At 40.3% G+C, this 17,304-nt stretch overlaps 1 protein-coding gene and 1 pseudogene across 1 annotated transcript in view; one reads left to right on the top strand and one right to left on the bottom strand.

Annotated features, from left to right (window-relative positions):
• CIT (citron rho-interacting serine/threonine kinase) overlaps nt 1-17,304 on the top strand; it is a 158,540-nt gene that overhangs the window by 116,725 nt on the left and 24,511 nt on the right. Inside the window, exons 25-30 of the mRNA XM_023528160.1 lie at nt 5,580-5,777; nt 6,428-6,621; nt 9,349-9,484; nt 11,387-11,491; nt 16,126-16,266; nt 16,690-16,799. Of these exons, the coding sequence (XP_023383928.1) occupies nt 5,580-5,777; nt 6,428-6,621; nt 9,349-9,484; nt 11,387-11,491; nt 16,126-16,266; nt 16,690-16,799 (884 nt within the window). The remainder of the gene's footprint in view (nt 1-5,579; nt 5,778-6,427; nt 6,622-9,348; nt 9,485-11,386; nt 11,492-16,125; nt 16,267-16,689; nt 16,800-17,304) is intronic.
• LOC111737014 lies at nt 7,544-7,662 on the bottom strand (annotated as a pseudogene).

Here is a 17,304-nt window from a genome sequence, read left to right as displayed (position 1 = left end):
CTGGGGATCCAGAAAATTCAACTTCCTAACAGGTGAAATCTGGCTTCCTAACATGCAAATTTAAAATCTAGGACTCTTTGGGAGATGTTATTTATATCGAGAGAAATAAATTCTATGAGCAGATAAGCATCTTTCACAGGTTATGTAATAGGATAGGGTCAGTGGAAATGCAAAGTCTATTTTTGATCAAAACGGAGGACTGAAATAGGCCCCTTTCAGAAGATTGGGATGTTATCTTTATTTATGGTTCCACTGCCTTTCTTTGGTCCTTTCATTGCTTTATTTATTATCTCCTTAGTCAGTCCTCGTGAGCTTGCCTCAATTTGCATTATTTGCATCAGTGAATTTCTAGAACCCGCCCCCCGTCCCCACATATTTTATTTTCTTGTAATGAACTCTTTCTTTCCTCTTTACCTACTACAAATGGGACATTAAGTCCTGATGGTATGTGCTTCTCCCTCCTTAATTTAGATATAAAATGTACACAGTAAAGTCTATAAAGTGCACCAATCTTAAGTGTACAGTTCAATGAAATTGTCACCCATATAAACAACTATGCAACCACAACACAGATCAAATACAGACCATTTTCAGCCCACAGAAGGCTCCCTCATCTCTTCTCACCAGCATCCTTTGCCCAGAGGGAACCACTATTCTGACCTCTGATACTATAGATGAGGTTTGCCTTTTCTTGAACTTCATTTAAATGGAATCACAGAGGATGTGCTCTTCTGAGTTTAGCCTTTTTTGACTTAACTGGTCTGTGTGGTTCATCCATGTTGTTGTATCCGTCCCGAATTTGTTCTTTTCCACCATGGTATAGTGTTTCCAGTGTGTGCATAGAACTGAAGCTTGTTTCTCTATCCTCCTGTTGATGGACATATGGATTGTTTTTGTTCTGAATAAAGCTGTTAGAAAACATTCTCATACAATTCCTCTGGTGGCTACAAGCACTCATTTCTGATGAGCATATTCTCAAAAGTGGAATAGCTAAATTGTGAGATGTGCTTCTTGTTTAACTCTGGGGCCCCTGGCAGGTGGATTTTTGGTCTGTATTTCTGGATGCTGATGGCTGGATTAGGGCGGGCCCGCCTTAGAAATATCTGTTCGTTTCCTCTATTCTCGCCTCCCTTGAGAGGATGCATTCTGTTCTTGTTTTCTTTTGCCCTACTTTTTAAATTTCTTATTACCTTGGTTTCTTATTTTACACAAGAATTTTTTGCTTATGTTATATACATACTCATAAATGATCACTGAATAAAATATAGATCATTTTGTGACTGTGATTTTTTTTTTTTTTTACATTACTCTTTTTTTCCTAAAATAAACTTGGATGTATTTTAAATGTGTACATCAGTAATCCTTCATCTGGAGGTTTCTTTTCTCTTTTTTTAGTCTTTTGGCATAAGAACTTAAACTTTTTTTATAGTTTTATTGAGAAATAATTGGAGTACAATTATCCGATGAGTTTTTAAATGTGTATATATCTATGAAACCAGCAAAACAATAAAAAAAGTTGAACATATCCATCATCCTCAGAAGTTTCCTTGTGCTCCTTTGTAATCCACTCTCCCTCACATTTTTTAAATTGGAAGTTTAGGGGTTTTTTAAATTTTATTTTTTATTTTTATTATCATTTTTTATATATTTATTTATTTATTTTTGAAGTTTAGTTTTTAAAAGAATATAGCAATATGTAGAATGAATTTGGTTACTTTCTTATGTCACTCTTAGACTCTCTTTATTCCTCAAATTTGCTTTTTATGGAACAGTGACCTCTAATTCTTCCTTTGCTTACCTCTGGCATTCTGTGGAGAAGCCTCTGGGGGCCTCTTTAAGTGCAAGGAGACACTCCCACCTACATTTTGTCTAGAGCAGCTGGATAGTTCAGTGGTCCAAACCATGTGCTTTGGTGTCAGGCAGACCGGGTTCAGATCCTAAATTGGCCTCTTGGTAACGTATGTGATATTATCCTCCCAAGCCTCTTAACACGAGGATAACTTGTTATGTCCTCGATTATAAGACACATAATTCATTTCATAACTGCTCTTTGGCAACTGGGTGAGGGAAGAGAGACTGCTGCTTTTAGTTCCAATATATATTCAAATTTCAGAAACAGTAAAACTTAGGAAACACTGAGTCATAAAATCAGAAACCTGGTAATAATACCTATTCTATGGGGTTCCTGCAAGAATTAAATGAGCTGATGCATCGAAGTGCTTTGCACAGGGCCTGATCCATAGATAGTGCTAAAAAGTATTGGTTACTGTTATTATTTTATTATTTTGGATTTATGACATCATCTTTGTTGAGAAAAGGGTTCTGTTCCTTAAAAATGTTTGAATGAAAACTACCACTTTAGAACAATACTTGGTGACCATAGTCGATCTCAATTATATTTTCGCAAGTTCAAAGACTGCTTTCAAGACAGACACTTCAGGAGAGTGTGGTGGGCGTTCCTTTCTCGCTGGCGCCGAGATGGTCTCTGCTAGGAAGCGTCATCGTCGTTACTGCTGGGGACTCTTATAATTATAACTCAGTTGATAGAAGCTCCCAGTGAGCAGCTTTTAAAAAGCTCAAGAACAGTAGGATTTTCAAGCTCTGACCATTTCTATATTTTGAAGTGATTTAAAAAAGGATTCGATTCAATCTGGCACCTAAAACCCTACCTAAGGCTGTTTTGGAGGGGAGTTGGTGGGCAAACATATGACACAGTTTTAATTATGAATCAATCTGTCAGCTATAAGATTAAAAATAAATAATATGCAAATAGCTCCCTTCAAGAAAGAACCAGGCATTAAAATGGGATTAAAATAGGACTTCAGTCCTGTGTCTTTGTAGCCTGATACTGTCTGATTGGTTTCTTCAGCCCATCATGCCGTTGAACATTTACCTGGTAACGTTCCCTCACTGGTCTCCCAGCCAGGTGGGAAAGGTTAACATCTATTCCTCAGGAAGAGGTTTTCATGAAAGCCTTGAAAAGCAACAGATAACCTCAAATAGAAGCTTTTTAAAATTTTTTGACACCGAGAGATTATTTTTTATATCCTTGTATTCTCTTAGAACTGCACCAAGATCTCTTATCTGCAGAAACAGTACATAAGGAAGCTGCATTATGATGCTGTCTCCCTCATCTTTTTTTTACTGCTAAGATTGAATCAGCCTTTCGGTTTATCTTTTTTATTCTCTATCCTTGGAGCTTAAAGGTTAACAGACTCTAATATAGTAAAAAGATCATTTGCCCTTGTGGAGAGAAATGTACCAAGGGCCACAAAGTAGACCCAAGAATTCTTCTTGCACATTACCTGCTTCAAAATCACCTATTGTCTATTATTATACTTTTTAAAGTCAGTTGAATATCTGCAAACTCAATAATGTGTGTATGTGTCTAACAATCCCATAACTCCAGCAACTCGAAACAGAGTCACAAGCTAAATATGTTATGGCTTGGGCAGAGAGAATATATAAAAAGTCTAAATGAGTTAAAATGCTTTCATGAGTGCTTGGGTGCTTCACACAGACACATAAGTCTTCTCTCGTCCAATGGGCAAAATAGAGATGACGACAAAATATAGAACATGCAATCACAAACCACATGTCGAAATCAAAGACATGAAACCCCTTGAAAACTAGAAGACAACAGGGAAACAGGACCCTTCCTGCTCCAATGGACACATCTCAAATGAAGTGAGAATAATAATCTTGGCACCTCATTGACTTTTTTCAAGTGCTTCTTCTTAAGCACTTCATAATTTAATTTTGGGAGAAAAAGAAGAGGTAGCAAAAATGGATTCATAACAAATTGAATTTTTTTCCCCATAAATCTTAAGGAAAGGAAGTGGGTACCCAAAGGCTTAAATATGTCTTCAAATGTCAAGGAAATTATTTTGGCAATGTGTATGTTCTTATGTCAACAGATTTTATGTAGTCTGTTTGCTCCTCAAGAGGCACCACCGTAATCTTTAAAATGAAGCATCATCTTTATTTTTATCCCTTGGTACTTAAGGTGCAAGAAAATTCAGAACATTAAAACAGTAGTAACAGGAGAGTAGTAAATATAGTATTTACCTTCATGTCACAGATAGAGAAACCAACCCATCAGAGTTCAAAGACGCTTCTGGGGGCTCCTGAATTCATTTTATTATATAGCTTCCAAGCCAGTTTACCTCAGTCTTGTTTTTCTTTGGACAAGAGGTAGAAGGAATCATAGTAGTTAAATGGTGACATTGGCAGTCTAGGATGAAAACTATCTTAAACGTAACTGCCTGCCAGGAATGACAAACCTGTACTGTTTTCCTATTTTTTTCCCCCGATAAAGGAGTCTCAGCTAAGAACCCAGCCAGATAACCTTTATTCCCCCTTTTGTAGCCGACAGTGTGCTTCAAACCAGTACTTTAGGGATTAACATGGCTTCTGACATTAAAATACAAATTTCTAGACCATTTACTACATTAAATGCCTATCAGCTCAGTTAAAGTGCGAAGCTGAGTTGTGTGAGCCACATTGAACAAATGTACTTAATTGATGCTCTTTAATTCTATATGCCTGAGAAGGTTTTTTTTTTTTAATTGCTAATCAAAGGTGGTTAAAATAGAGAATTAGCCATGGAAACAGTGGTAACATTTCATAAACGAGCTCTACTCTAAGTTTGAAAATTGGAAATAATTAATAATCATAGGCTTAAAGGCATTTCCTTTTAATTTACATCTTTTTGTTACATCAAATTTAATTTACTGCCTGTGTGCCTCATTCCAACTATGGTAAGAAAATTGCCCTTAAACTTTTAAAGTATTATATATAAAAGCTCTCTGCAAGCGCCAATACTGAGCCTTTGCAGAGAGAATAGGAAAGCCAAATGCACTGAAATTGAAGTCATTCTGCCATTGAACAGGGAAATAATTTAGCAAAACCAGATTAAATCTCTCAATAAAAAGACAGTTTCATATACGTGCCTTCCCATTTTCTGATAGCTAACCGTATAAAAAAAATACCATTAAAGTGATGCCATAGTACAATATTAAATTTTCAGGATTATTCTGAGCTTCTCCTAAGTTTCTTTTTTTACCTTTGTTGCATGAAATTAAATTTACTGTCTGAGATATTATTAAAATAACTCTTAATGTCCTTTCACTCAGTCTTCCTTGATAAGAACTGTATTTTGCTTTCTAAGACTATCTATCTCCAATTATAACGTCTCGATGGTGTCATAGGCATTTCACGATTGTGATACCTTTTTCTTCAGTTTGTGTTTTGCACTTTGTATTATTGTCCAATAACTTTATCATGTTTAAAGTTGCCCCTTCTATGTGGTCTTCACTTTTGATCGATTTGCCACATTTTCCAGGTGAATCCTGGATTAGAAAGAAACAGAGACTTTTCCTTTTCTACCACAGCTTGTGTGTCTTAGCACTTGGTGGGCATGGGAGTGTGGGTGTGGCTCTTGTAGTTGGATAGGCAAACTCGTGAGCCACACTTTGATTGTCATTGTCATGCACGTTCAAAAACCCATGGCTCTAGAAGCAACTTTTCATTTTAAATGGGCTGGCTTGGTATATAACTGGTCTCCTTTTCTCTTTTAGGTAATCACAGACCTGGAGGAGCAGCTAAACCAGCTGACCGAGGACAACGCTGAGCTCAACAACCAAAATTTCTACTTGTCCAAACAACTCGATGAGGCTTCTGGCGCCAACGATGAGATAGTGCAGCTGCGAAGTGAAGTGGACCATCTCCGCCGTGAGATCACGGAGAGAGAGATGCAGCTCACCAGCCAGAAGCAAGTAAGGATGGATAACAGCGTCAGACATCCCTGGGACACTAGATTTTTAGAATGGGGGACTGGTGCATCTCTCCCTGGGGTTCCAAGACTGAACCTAGCCATTAAATGGGCTCTGTTTAAAAATCATGTCTGTGTTTTGAAAGCTTGGGGGTTTTAAAAATGGCCTTTAAAAGTGTTTAGTTCTTAATTTTTATTGAAAAAATTAAAAATAAAATAGAATACTTTGGGAGGCTAGTGTGAGCCACTTTTTTTTTTTTTTTAATGAAATGAAAGGTTTTATTTGCAACTTATACAACTTCAAGAAAAAAACACTGTTTAGAATCTGACATAGGCTAAGTTAAACATTTTGTATACACTGGCGGTATACTTGTCTTGAAATAATTCAAACATATAATTAAATGAATGAGCCACTTGATTTTTAAGCAAGGTCTCTTAAAAGGTCCCCCTGGTCTTGCTTTGGCTTCTGCCTAGAAGATCGCAGCAGAAATCGCCTTCCATCTCATCCGGTCCCCTTGGTCTGTAGAAGAAAGAGATAAGCTGTATTTATGCTGTAGTTAGAAACTTGTGCTTTTCTGGAGCCAATCCGACAAAAGTAACATCCAGGAAATCCTCATTTGATACAAGGCACAACTCAGTGGTACTGATTTGCAGACGATGGAGGCGCTGAAGACCACCTGCACGATGCTGGAAGAACAGGTCATGGACTTGGAGGCCCTGAACGACGAGCTGCTGGAAAAGGAGCGGCAGTGGGAGGCGTGGAGGAGCGTCCTCGGCGACGAGAAGTCCCAGTTCGAGTGTCGGGTTCGAGAGTTACAGAGGATGCTGGACACCGAGAAACAGAGCAGGTGGGACTTTCTGTTTGTAGAATGCCGATGGTCAGGGTGACCGATTGTCCCAGCTCGCCCAGGACTGAGAAGTTTCCTGGGACAGAAGACTTTCCGTGCTGACACTGGGAGACTCTTGGGCAAACTGGGATGGGTTGGTCATCCCCGCTTTAGCTATGGTCAGTGTCAGCTGGAGTCCGTGGCAGTAGCGGGCATCTGTTTACCCTGTGCAGAGGCCTGCGAAGCAGAGCAGGACAATTATCTCAGGGCTTTCTTTGCAGAAACTCTTTCCTCAGGCTTCATGTCATCATGACCATGTAGCAGGACCATCACCAGCTTAACCCCTGTGTTGTGTATAATGTTAGTCTTCCCTCTGCCCTGGGGTTCCTCAGCCTTGGCACTGTTGACAGTTTGGGCCCAATGATCTTTTGTCATGGGGGCCGTCCTGTGTATTGTATGACGTTGAACATCAATCATCCCTGGTCTTTACCCACTAGACGCTGGTAGCAGTACCCCCTCCTCAAGTTGTGACAACCAAAAATGTCTCCAGACATTGTCCAGTGTCCCCTGAGGGTACGAAACCATCCCCAGTTGAGAACTGCTTTACAAGAATAGCTTTTTTAATTTTTTCCCCTTGGTAGGAAATAAGTTCAGTTCAGGCAGTGCTCAGTTTTCCCACTTTTGTTTCCATGTCCCCCAGCTAGGATCCCGTTCCTGCCGGGGCCACGATGGTGCAGGTTGTGTCCTGCATGGCCCTAGGGGGTGCCATTCACACTGAAGACATCATAGATTTGAGGATCTATATGAGGATCTATTAGGACATTTTTTAAAATTAATTAATTTATATATTTATTTTTTATTTTTTAGGCGAGGCAACACTTGGTTGACCTCACAGGTTGCAAGGACCTTGTCAGCTTACAATCCCTTATTTTTTTATTTTTTACACCTACAGCACCTGGTCTTCCTAGGTGGTCTCCCATCCAAGTACTAACCAGGCCTGACCCTGCTTAGCTTCCGAGATCAGACGGGATTGGTCTTGTTCAGGGTGGCATGACCGTAGACTGTCTTAGGACAGTTTTTACAGCTCATGACAGGAAAGCGTTTTGCTCTAATAAAATTGCTATATTAAGAGAGTTTACCAACAGGTGGAATTAAATGGTCTTGAAGAATGGGTGCCTTTTTCCAGCTTGCACAAAGGTACCACGTCAGCTACTTTGCGCCCCATGACTTCAGGTCTGCACAACCAAATTGTATTCATTCTTCATAACCTCGCTAATGTCACCTTCCTCTGAAACATACCTTCCTATGATACTCCTTAAGGAAGATAAAGTGTACATAGAAATATTTATCATTTAGTTGGATTCTATCAGGCTCACTTTGGTATTTCCCACATTAACTTGACCACAGTAAACTCAACTAAAAGTGTTGGATGTTTAATGTATGCTGAGTCAGTTAAACTAGAAAATATTGGAGACAAAAGATGAGCACTCTTAAAATCTAGAGAAACTGGTAGAAATATTCCCTTTTTGGACATCCTCCTTTGCAGGGTATTTGCCGATGTGAAGGGCTCCTGTTTTAAGACCACCTGTTCTTTCCACCGAACTCTTGGGCCCCTCCAAATCTCATGGTACATTCTGCTTCCTTACACACAGACTCCCTCCCTTCCACTCTCAAGTTTAGCTCCTCTCCTAGCTATTTCTAGAGTCCTTCAGAGAAAATTTTTGGGGTCAGAAGCTGGCTTCAGAATCAAGAAACACACAGGCACACATGGAATATAATTATGGGCTGCGCTTAGATATTTCATGCATACTTTCAGGGGCAATTATAAAAGGTCTTTCTTCCCCTTCCCTTCCCCTTCCCCCTCCCCCTCCTTCTCCCTCTCTCCCCCCGCAACCCTATTTTGGTGTTATATGGGATACCGAGATGAGTAAAATCTAATTCTTAATTCTTGTCCTCAAGAGGCTAAGACTCTAGTAGAGGAGATAAACTATGCATGAAGATACTTATCACCTAAAATAGAGAGTGGGGTGTGCCAGGAGAGAAGCGTGCTTCGGATACAGAGTAAGGGGAGGTTACTTGTGAGAGGAAAAACTGAGAAAGGATTTATGGAGGACGTGGCCTTTGAGTTTGTCCTTGAAGGCCGAGTGAGGTTCGGGTTTGTAGGGTCGGGAACCGGAGTGCTGCCAGTGGAGGAGCTTGTACAAGCCCAGGCGTTGAAGTAAGAGCCATGTGGGGGAAGGGAAGTGATTTTCCTAGTTTGCTTCTAGTTTTTCTATTCTCTAACCTTCTTTACGTTCATCAAATTCAAGTTTGTTTCCTGACAAGCACCCAAAACGTAACGTCTTGCATATACTTCGAGTAGAGGCAATGTTTGCTGGAATGGGGTCTGCCATGGTCCTCTGCACCCAGGGGTACTTCAGTGGGACCTCATTCCATTTCCACTCTCATGGGAGGGGGTGACAGCCTTGACACATCCTCTCAGCCCAGTCGCATTTGGAAAAAAATGCCTCTTCTCCTTCAGCCTTTCCAAGTGAGTGCTCACAGGAACTTTACCTTTTAAGAGTTTCTTTACCTAAGGCCTAAAGTGGGTCAGATCTTTGCTCTATAATAATTTGGAAAGCAAGACATAACTTGGAACTGGGACTCAGGGTCGGGCATCTGTCCAGCCCGCAGCCTGTTTGGTTGCTCATCAGGACTAGAGATGGTAATGGTGGGACTTATGAAAGCGGGCCTGTGTTTCTCCTGCAGGGCAAGAGCCGATCAGCGGATCACCGAGTCGCGCCAGGTGGTTGAGCTGGCAGTGAAGGAACACAAGGCTGAGATTCTCGCTCTGCAGCAGGCTCTCAAAGAACAGAAGCTGAAAGCCGAGAGCCTCTCTGACAAGGTCAGCACCTGTCCCTTCTGCCTCTTAGGAAAACATTTCCATTTCCTTCATGTAGAAGACATAACTTGATACAAATGCAGATGCGATCCGTGGTCAGCATGTTTCACAAACATGCATTTACTCAGTCCAGTGACGTCTCACGGTCACGCTTCACCCTGGGACGTCCCTGGCTGACAGTAGTGTGGGTGGTGCGGCGGGCACTGGGATGTTGCCGTCAGCCAGTGACGTCTCAACATCTGCCTGCCTGGGCCCCGGAGATGTGAATTTTGACCTGCGCATACAGCTCTCTCATTTTCTGGCACTTGATTTCCGGGAGGCTTTGTAGATTTAATGTCGAGCATCCTCGAGAAGTGCTTGATGGCGAGGACTAATGCTCATTCCATCGCCGCAATAAGAGGCAGCTCAGCCTCTCTGTGTTCCAAGTCCGGGGAAGAGGTAGAGTCTGATGACAATGCAGGCCCTCAGTATTTCACACTGGAAGTGTGTATTCGGTCCGTGTAGCACTCCGTGTTGTGTTTACAATGTGACGTGCCAATGGTTGGAGATTTTATTTGTTATTCTTGAAAGAGATTTTGAATAGATGCTTCACCGTTACATATGAGGAAAGTGAAGATCAGAGACATTTTATGTATACACGTAGATTCACACGGACGTACTCTTTTTCATGCACACACATAAAATAATCTGAATTTTGTATTTTGTGTAACTTTTGTTATTTCATGATTATAAAAATCATTATTTGGGGGTCATTGTAGAAGATATCGAAACACAGGAAAATAAAGGAAAATATGACTGGTAATCTGTCACCACTCATATCGGTGAATTTGTAGTCTTTTCTTTGCATGATATGTTTATGTGTACACACACACATATACACAAATACATTTATAAATTTAAGTTCTTACTATATAAATAGCTTTACATCTTTTTTAAAAAAATCACATAACTAGGGGCTTTTCCTGAGTTATTGAATATTTTTTGAACATGTAGTTCTAAAAACATAAATTACATTGAGATACCTATTTTAATTACACCACTTGTGTTGGAAATCTGAGCTTCTTCCAATTTATTTTTGTCATTATAAATAACACAGTGATAAACATAAATCTTTATGGACATACATGATTATTTTTCTTACCAGAATTTTATAGAAACACAATTTTTGGATTCAGAGCTAGAGCTTGCCATCAGGAATATGCCTGAGTTCTTTGATACTGGCTTACTACCTTTTTTTAATTATAAGGAAAGCAAATATATTATTTAGAGATAAGTGAGCCCTTTTGTATTTAACGTGAAGAAATTTTTTTTCTATTTGTCAGTTCTTAAAATATTCTACAGCGAAGTTCTACCCATCCTTTAATATTCCAGACATTCTGATACCATCTTTTCTTGATACTTGGTAATTCAGGATGAATTTCTCTTCTCCATACCTCTTTTATTAAAACTGTCATCTTATAAAGCAGTCTCATTATTTGTGTATGTGCCTCGTTACGGGCCATTTAGCTTTTACTGATTATTTAATTTGGCCAAAACATGTTAGAAAAATTCCTGAGCAGTTATTCTCTTAGAACTAATCACAGCGTGCTTGCTCACACATGCGCTCTCAATCTCTCTCTCTCTCTCTCTCTCTCTCTCTCTCTCTCTCTCTCTCTCTCTCTGTGTGTGTGTGTGTGTGTGTGTATAAAACCCATCCCTCAAAAATAATATTCTATCCTCATAGAATAACCTATATAAAGCTTATCTGTGATATGGGCCTTTTTTTATACTTGAACAAATATTTATGTTCCGACCTTTAGAACTTGATTATTCTTTACATGTGAAGGTTTTTGGATATTTGCAAAAGTCATTAGCATCCAACAGTCCTAAATGTGGTAACATGGCCAATTTTTTTCAAATGTCCAGCTCAACGACCTGGAGAAGAAACATGCCATGCTTGAAATGAACGCCCGAAGTTTACAACAGAAACTGGAGACTGAACGAGAGCTCAAACAAAGACTTCTGGAAGAGGTGAGTGGGAAATGCCTGGCGAACAGAGGCAGGTGGAATTTTGAAAGTAAAAATTGGTTGTGTTCAGGTGGTCAGATCCAAATTAGACGTTTAAATTTTGCAATTGGAATTTTCGAGGAAGAGTAAGGTGGTCAGTTAATGTTTTCTTGAAGGTATTTAACACGTTCAAAGAATGTGTCTTGAAGGCCAGAAGTTCCCTTTGTCATCCGTGTCCTCCCTCCTACATGGTGCTTAATTGAATGTTGAGCCCAGAGTGAATATGTGCCACATGGAAGTTTATTAAATATACTGGTGAATGAATATTGAGATAACATTGTTCTTAATATCCGAAGTATATTAAGTTTTCAGGCTGATAGAACATCCATGCGAATTAGTTTCAAGCACAGGGCAGAGACCTGATCAGATTTTGCTGAGTACCAAATTTTGTGAAGACTTTTGGACATTCCATTAATTCAATTAAAACAAAAATTATGCCCTGCTTTTGAGACATAAAATGAAAAGCTCACATTAATCTCCTAAACCCATCCCTTGTATTATTTCCTGTTCTTTTGTAGCAGAAACCCGAAAATCACTAATTAAAGTGACAACCACTTCCCACTCCCAACCAAAGGCCTCTATGTTGAATCGCCGATGAGTCTGCTTGGTTCTTTAGAATTGACCAAACAGGACAAATGCACTTATAAAGATGTTTAATGAGAAGTTAGACTCCAAGAGTGTTCTGTTTAACTGTCAGTGAGCCTGACAGTTCAATGAACCAGAGTACCTCTTCTGCTTAATTGAGGTTTTATTGGATGGTACCCATAATCCCCAAAGGCCTCTGCTGGTAGAAATAATAGTGCTATATTATTAAGTTTGAAAAGTGTAGTGAAAATTTTGCAGGTCAGTATGAAATGTTCGATAGAATGATATTTTAAAAAACGTGGGTGGGAGTTTGGGAAAGTTCAGGAGATGGAAGTGGTGATGGTTGCCCAACGGTGTGAGTATACTTAGTGCCACTGAACTATGCACTTAAAACGCTAAACTTTATGTGATGTATACTTTGCCACGAAAATTTTTTAAAATAAAATTAATTATATATCTACATGGGTGGGAAATTCACGAAAGGCAGCACTAAGAACGCTATACGAGAAATTTAAAAGCCTTACTGGATGACCAAGTAGAGAATTATGGTCTTTCATCTGGAATGAATAGGCAGTATCCAGCTTTAGGCACATGTTGGAAACAGAAAGAACGAATAATCACTGATCTCGCCTGTCCTGTTTTCCTCCTGAGAAAGGGGAGTTGGCCCTGACAGCTCAGTACTTCGGTCCAAGGTTACACGGTGAGTCAGTGATAACGCTAGGAATAGAACGCTAGAATCCTGATTCAGACCTCTCATTCTCGCTTCCAAACTGCATGAGAACATTTCCAGTTTCCCAGTTTGTACCTCACAGATAGATTTTTGAGCACAGACATCTGGCTGACATTGAATTTGAGGCGGATTGAACCGACAGTTGAAACCATTATGAAACAAAGGACGATCATTTTTGTCCAAATGTAGCTAGGATCTGTCGTTGTGGTGTGCACCCTGGAAGCATGTGACCAAGGGCTCATCATTAGATACAGAGACTTGTCAATGGGACCAGAATCTGGAAGGCATTTTGATGTGTCATCTAGTCCAAATTCCCAGCACTCACACCACTGTTCCCTTTATTCTTGCCCTTGGCAGACTTCGCTGATGGTTCTTTCTCCCAAATCTTTCCTCTTGGGCCCCAAACGGCCTCAGAAGCTTTTTTGACATGGCACTTTACAGCCACTATTAGTTCACTGGAAGTAACGCCAGAGACGAAAGTCCTTTTGCCAATCCTGATCCCGTTCATCTCTTGTCCAAGGTAGAGAATCCCTTCCCCAACATTCCTCACCAATGGGCCTCCTTGAACCTCGGCCTAAATACTTACAATGACTTACATCCCAACCATTTTTCAGCAACTCTAATTCTTAGAAAGTCCTTTCTTATTTTGAACTAAAGCCTTTAACTTCTACCCATTGGTTCTATTAGGTTGAAACATTTGAAAATAGAGAACAGTCTGATATTTCCAACCAAAATAGGAGATTAATATTCAAATTACTTGATTATTAATCAAAATAACTAACGTTTAATGAGCACTTACAATGTGCCAGGTGCCTGCGTACTTTACATGTTCTGTGCGACAATTCTATAACTAATTCTATTATCTCCACGACAGTTGATTAAATATCTAAGTAGCTCTCCCACTCCAAATCGTCTTCTCTTTTCTAAATGAAACATTGGAAGTTTGCGATGAGCTTTTCTGGTAAATTTATCTTTTCAAAGAGAGTTCCTCGGAGTCCGTGGGGTCTGAGCAGCACGGAATGCAGTGGGATATCTCCACCTCCCTTCCGGCCTCTGTAGACCTCTGCCAGTGACCTGGGTCCTTTGGGTGGCTTTATCACACCATCGACACCCATTGACCTGTTAAGTTACCACCTGCCCTTACACGAGGTGTTTTTTTCATCTTTACGTTCTGTATTTATTCAGTTGAAGTTTTTAAAAACACCAGCCTGTTGGACTTTCTCTTGTTCGTTTTGATCCATACTTCCAGCCACCAGGGTTGTTTCATGCTCCGGTTTCTGTCATCCAGATCCTTCATACTTCCTTCCAGTGTCCTTTGTTGGACAGATCTAAGCACATAGCTGAAGTGTTCCTTTTAGTCTAACACTGACCAGGAATAGCTTCCATTTGCCTCTCTCTCCGGCAAGCAGGTAAATGGTTTTGAAAAACATTTCATTGGTCTTTTTATTATGGTAAATGGCCAGCCTACTTCTTGGAAAGCTAATGGATGGTTGGTGTGTTTATTCTAGAAAAATATTTTGGGCCTGGCTGTCACCAAACAGATTCTTATTCCCAACACTGGTTTCTCTGCTTCCTGCCTAGTAATTCATGTTGTCCTAAAGAGGTGGAAAGAAACTAAAGAGATAATTTGCAGAAGAAGTCACTCATTCTGCAGGGGATGGAAAGCTCCCTTGAAGAGAAGTTATCTTAGCTATTTTCCTTCCTTCCTTCCTTCCTTCCTTCCTTCCTTCCTTCCTTCCTTCCTTCCTTCCTCCCTCCCTCCCTCCCTCCCTCCCTCCCTCTAGGGGATTCTGTTGTTTGATTCAGAAAATCCAGGTTGGCACACAGGCCAGATGATCTCCGCCTAGGGACAGTATCTCTTGCCTTGTGGGGGACTGATGGGAGAGAGAGAAGCTGGTGGAGTCGGTTGAGACAGGAAAGGCAGATAGGAAAGAGAGATGAGCACCTGAACTGGATGGAGGGAAGAAAGAGGGACAGAAAGACAAAGGAGGTAGTACTAAAATTCATGAGACGCCTACTACATGCGGGCACCGTGCTCAGTGTTTCGCCCAGTGAGGGGGGAGGTATTAGACCCACTCCCAGATGAAGAAACTGAGTCTTCAGGAAGCAGTAAGAGATGCCCGTGGTCACTGACTGATAAGTGTTAATGTCAGTATTTAAACCAGGGTCTCTAATATTCCGAAGCCTAGGTCTGCCCCCTTATACTGTGAGGCCCCAAGGCATCAGCTGCCTCTCAAGAAGAGGGCAGGCAAGGAGTAGAAATGGAAGGGAAAATATACAGCGGGAAGTGCAGTAAGACTGCGAGAGTCAGCAGATTCTGAGATCGTCAGTAGCTCTCGCCTGCTTGCCTTGAGAACCCTGAGATTTTCTGTTGTCTGTTGGAAAATCCCCACAGGGATGTTTATTGCTCTTCACTAGCTTAAGTCTGCAGAGGGTTTAGGCTGCCAGGAGAGAGTATTTGGGCCACAGCAAGTGTGATTAGACCATAACCCAGGTGCTGGATGAAATTAAGCAGCATCTTGTCAGGATAACTGCTTTCTCCTGCTTTTTACAAACAGAAGCATTTTAGGAAAGAGAGCCATAAACTAGTATGTTTATAGCCTGCCCTATTTTTTGGTTCACTTCCATTGTAAAAATTGGAGAGAGGTTTCCAATACAAAACTATTTTTGATATACTAAATTGGAATTTTTTTTTTCTAGGCGTTACTGGTACTTGTACTGAATCTGGGATCTTTCTCTTCCCCCCACACTGTAGAAATATCTGCTATGATTGTGGCCATTTGTGTGCTTGTTGGGGTGCCCTTGGGATGCCCTTTAAGTTGAAGGCAATGTGATTCCCTTTTGTGTATTCTACAGTGCCTGGAAAAGTGATTTCTCATAATAGCAATTGAAATCTTAAAAACAAAAAATAAGGACAAATTGGAATTTGGTTGTCAAGGCACTAAGTCACATTGCCTTAGATGTCAACTCAGATGGCTCGTACTCTTAAGTACGAAAATATCCTTATTTGCAACTCTGAGTGGGAAGGCAGACCCAGCAGCCAGGACCTCCTGTTATGGTGGGCATCCTGTGACTTGCCGGCCGTCAGAGATTTCTGTGCAAATTCTTTTTAACTGCATGCATCATTTTGGAAGAGAAGACAATCGTTAATTCTGGAATGAGATGACTTCAGAAGCTGAACTTTTGGTGCCAGGCCTGAAATTAGTTTGGTAATAGGAACAGTGTGGGAACAAGTTATGTCGTGAGTGGTACTGAGCCTTTCTCTGGCCTTTCTTCCCACTAGCAAGCCAAATTACAGCAGCAGATGGACCTGCAGAAGAATCATATTTTCCGTCTGACACAAGGGCTACAGGAAGCTCTAGATCGGGCTGACCTGCTGAAGACAGAAAGGAGCGATCTGGAATATCAGCTAGAAAACATTCAGGTGAGGACTGGTAAAGGGATTTGACTTAAAAATTGTCTGTGGAGGCAAAGCACGATGGCTAAAAACTATCCGGTGAAGCAGTCAGTCTCTTTAAGTTGTGCACCATTGTGTATATTTCTCCAGTATTTCATTATGAAAAATTTCAAACATTCAGCAAAGCTAGAAACTTCCTATAATGATTATCCCCTAGATTCTAATATTAACCACTTGCTATTTTTACTTTTTCACATTTTTATTCATCAGTTCATTTTTTTTTTGTTGGATGTAAGAATAGGACGAAGAAAGGAAATACTGACCCAGTGTGTTTATGTTGAATTCCCATATGCTAGTATCCTAATGACTTTTTTTATTTTCTTAAAGTTCTGAGTTTAAAAGCATACTTTTTTCTGGATCTGAGGCTAATTTTGTTTTCATGAATTTTAGGTTCTCTATTCTCATGAAAAGGTGAAAATGGAAGGCACTATTTCTCAACAAACCAAACTCATTGATTTTCTGCAGGCCAAAATGGACCAACCTGCTAAAAAGAAAAAGGTGGGTCAAAGTGTTTGAAAAGTAGGGAGCTGACATTTTTGCCTGATCATTATAATTCAGTGAATACCATGGTGATAGATAATCCAGGGAACATCGAAGAGAACAAAAATGTACATTTTCTTATTTTATTTTGGGTCGCAGAATAGGTTTTGATATCATCAGAATAGCCCTTAAGAGAGGATATCGTTGTCAAGTCTGTAACAAATTACTTGATGTTCATGGCCTTTAAAATAATCCTGCCTGCCTTTGTTATGGGAGCGATTTTTTTTTTTTTTTCCCCCTAAGAAGCTGGGCCAGGGATGGTAACAGAGAGAAAGGTTTATACCTAGGTCACCATACAGGACTCCAGAGGGCTTCTCAGCTTACACATATGGGACTCTAGAGGGATTTGTAGGTCACAGTTATGAGACTCCAGAGAGATGACAGGTCACGTGTATGGGATTCTAGAGAGAGAGGGGTTCTCAGGTTACATAGGACTCCATAAAAGACTAGAAATCATCTGGCCCC

Source organism: Pteropus vampyrus, unplaced genomic scaffold (assembly GCF_000151845.1).
Source record: "Pteropus vampyrus isolate Shadow unplaced genomic scaffold, Pvam_2.0 Scaffold23, whole genome shotgun sequence".
NCBI lineage: Eukaryota > Metazoa > Chordata > Mammalia > Chiroptera > Pteropodidae > Pteropus > Pteropus vampyrus.
The sequence above is the reverse complement of the archived record's forward strand: the minus strand, read 5'-3'. Positions and strand labels throughout refer to the sequence as shown.